Source organism: Nothoprocta perdicaria, unplaced genomic scaffold, assembly GCF_003342845.1.
Source record: "Nothoprocta perdicaria isolate Ctin4 unplaced genomic scaffold, notPer1 scaffold_876, whole genome shotgun sequence".
Taxonomy (NCBI): Eukaryota; Metazoa; Chordata; class Aves; order Tinamiformes; family Tinamidae; genus Nothoprocta; species Nothoprocta perdicaria.
The window spans coordinates 5,647-7,239 of record NW_020456172.1 but is presented as its reverse complement, the minus strand read 5'-3'; the positions used below and the strand labels follow the sequence as shown (position 1 = coordinate 7,239).

The 1,593-nt window shown below is 64.2% G+C and overlaps 1 protein-coding gene across 1 annotated transcript in view; it reads left to right on the top strand.

The window, feature by feature from the left end:
- Positions 1-31: 31 nt before the first annotated feature.
- Positions 32-1,593, top strand: part of LOC112958507 (5-aminolevulinate synthase, erythroid-specific, mitochondrial-like) — a 2,018-nt gene continuing 456 nt past the window's right edge. The window contains exons 1-4 of the mRNA XM_026052350.1: positions 32-173; positions 672-836; positions 1,061-1,186; positions 1,490-1,591. Coding sequence (XP_025908135.1) covers positions 32-173; positions 672-836; positions 1,061-1,186; positions 1,490-1,591 — 535 coding nt within the window. The remainder of the gene's footprint in view (positions 174-671; positions 837-1,060; positions 1,187-1,489; positions 1,592-1,593) is intronic.

The window sequence follows — 1,593 nt, the reverse complement described above, 5'->3', positions numbered from 1 at the left end:
GGTGTTCTCGGACGCCGGAAACCACGCCTCCATGATCCAGGGCATGCGCGCCAGCGGCGCCGCGCGCTTCCTCTTCCGGCACAACGACCCCGCCCACCTGGCGGAGCTGCTGGCGCGCAGCCCCCCGGGGCGGCCCCGCATCGTGGCCTTCGAGTCGCTGCACTCCATGGACGGTGCGGCCGGAAGCGGAAACGGGGCCGGAAGCGGAACCGGGGGCCCGAAATCCCCCCATCTGCCCCCATGTGTTCCTATAGGCCCCCATATATCCGTATACCCCCACGCGCCCCTATGTGCCCCTGTATGTGCCCGTATACGTGCCGCTATCCTTCCCTATCCCGTATATCCCAGACACACGCGCCCCTATGGGCCCCTATATGTGCCCCTATATGTGCCCCCATCCATCCCTATCCCGTATATCCCAGACACACGCGCCCCTATGTGCCCCTATATGTGCCCCTATATGTGCCCCCATACATCCCTATCCCATATATCCCATACACACGCGCCCCCTATAGGCCCTTATAGGTGTCCTTATACATCTGTATCCCATATATCCCATATGCGTGTGGTCCCCATAGCCCCCCATAGCCCCCCATAGCGCCCCATAGTGGCCCATAGCCCCCCCATAGCGCTCCATGGCGCCCGCCCCACACGTTCGCTGTCGCCCCCAGGGTCGGTGGCGCCGCTGGGCGAGCTCTGCGCCGTGGCCCACGCGCACGGGGCCCTGACCTACGTGGACGAGGTGCACGCCGTGGGACTCTATGGGGCGCGGGGGGGCGGCATCGCCCAGCGCGACGGCCTCGAGGGCAGCGTCGACATCGTGGCCGGCACCCTGGGTGAGGCGCTATGGGGTGATATGGGGCTCTATAGGGTGCTATGGGGCAGGAATGAGTGCTATGGGGCTCTGTGAGGTTCTATGGGGCGCTGTGAGTCCATGGGTGGCCCTATGGGTCCCTGGTGGTCCCCGTGGCTCCCTGTGTGTCCCCACCTGTGCCCTGTGTGTTGCATGGGTCCCTATGGGTCCCTATGGGTCCCTATGGGTCTCTGTGTATCTCTCCAGGGAAGGCGCTGGGCTCGGTGGGCGGGTACATCGCAGGCCCCGCCCCCCTGGTGGACACTGTGTCACATGTGTCCCTGTGGGTCTCTATGGGTCTCTTTGTGTCTCTATGGGTCCATACCTGTCTCTGTGGGTCTCTGTGGGTCCCTGTGTGTCCCCAATGTCCCTATATGTCCCCCCAGGGAAGGCATTCGGCTCGGTGGGCGGGTACATCGCAGGCCCTGCTGCCTGCTCGGTGTCATGTCCCATGTGTCTTTATGGGTCCCTATGGGTCCCTATGGGTCTCTATGGGTCTCGGTGTATCGCATGTCTCTCTATGGGACCCTATGGGTCCCAGTGTCTGTGTATGTCTAGGTGTCCCTACCTCTCCCTGCCTGTCCCTAGGGGGCCCTATGGGTCCCTATGGGTCTCTGTGTGTCTCTATGGGTCCAGACTGGTCCTTACGGGTCGCTATGTCCCCAGGGAAGGCGCTGGGCTCGGTGGGCGGGTACATCGCGGGCCCCGCCCCCCTGGTGGACGCCGTCCGCTCCCTGGGC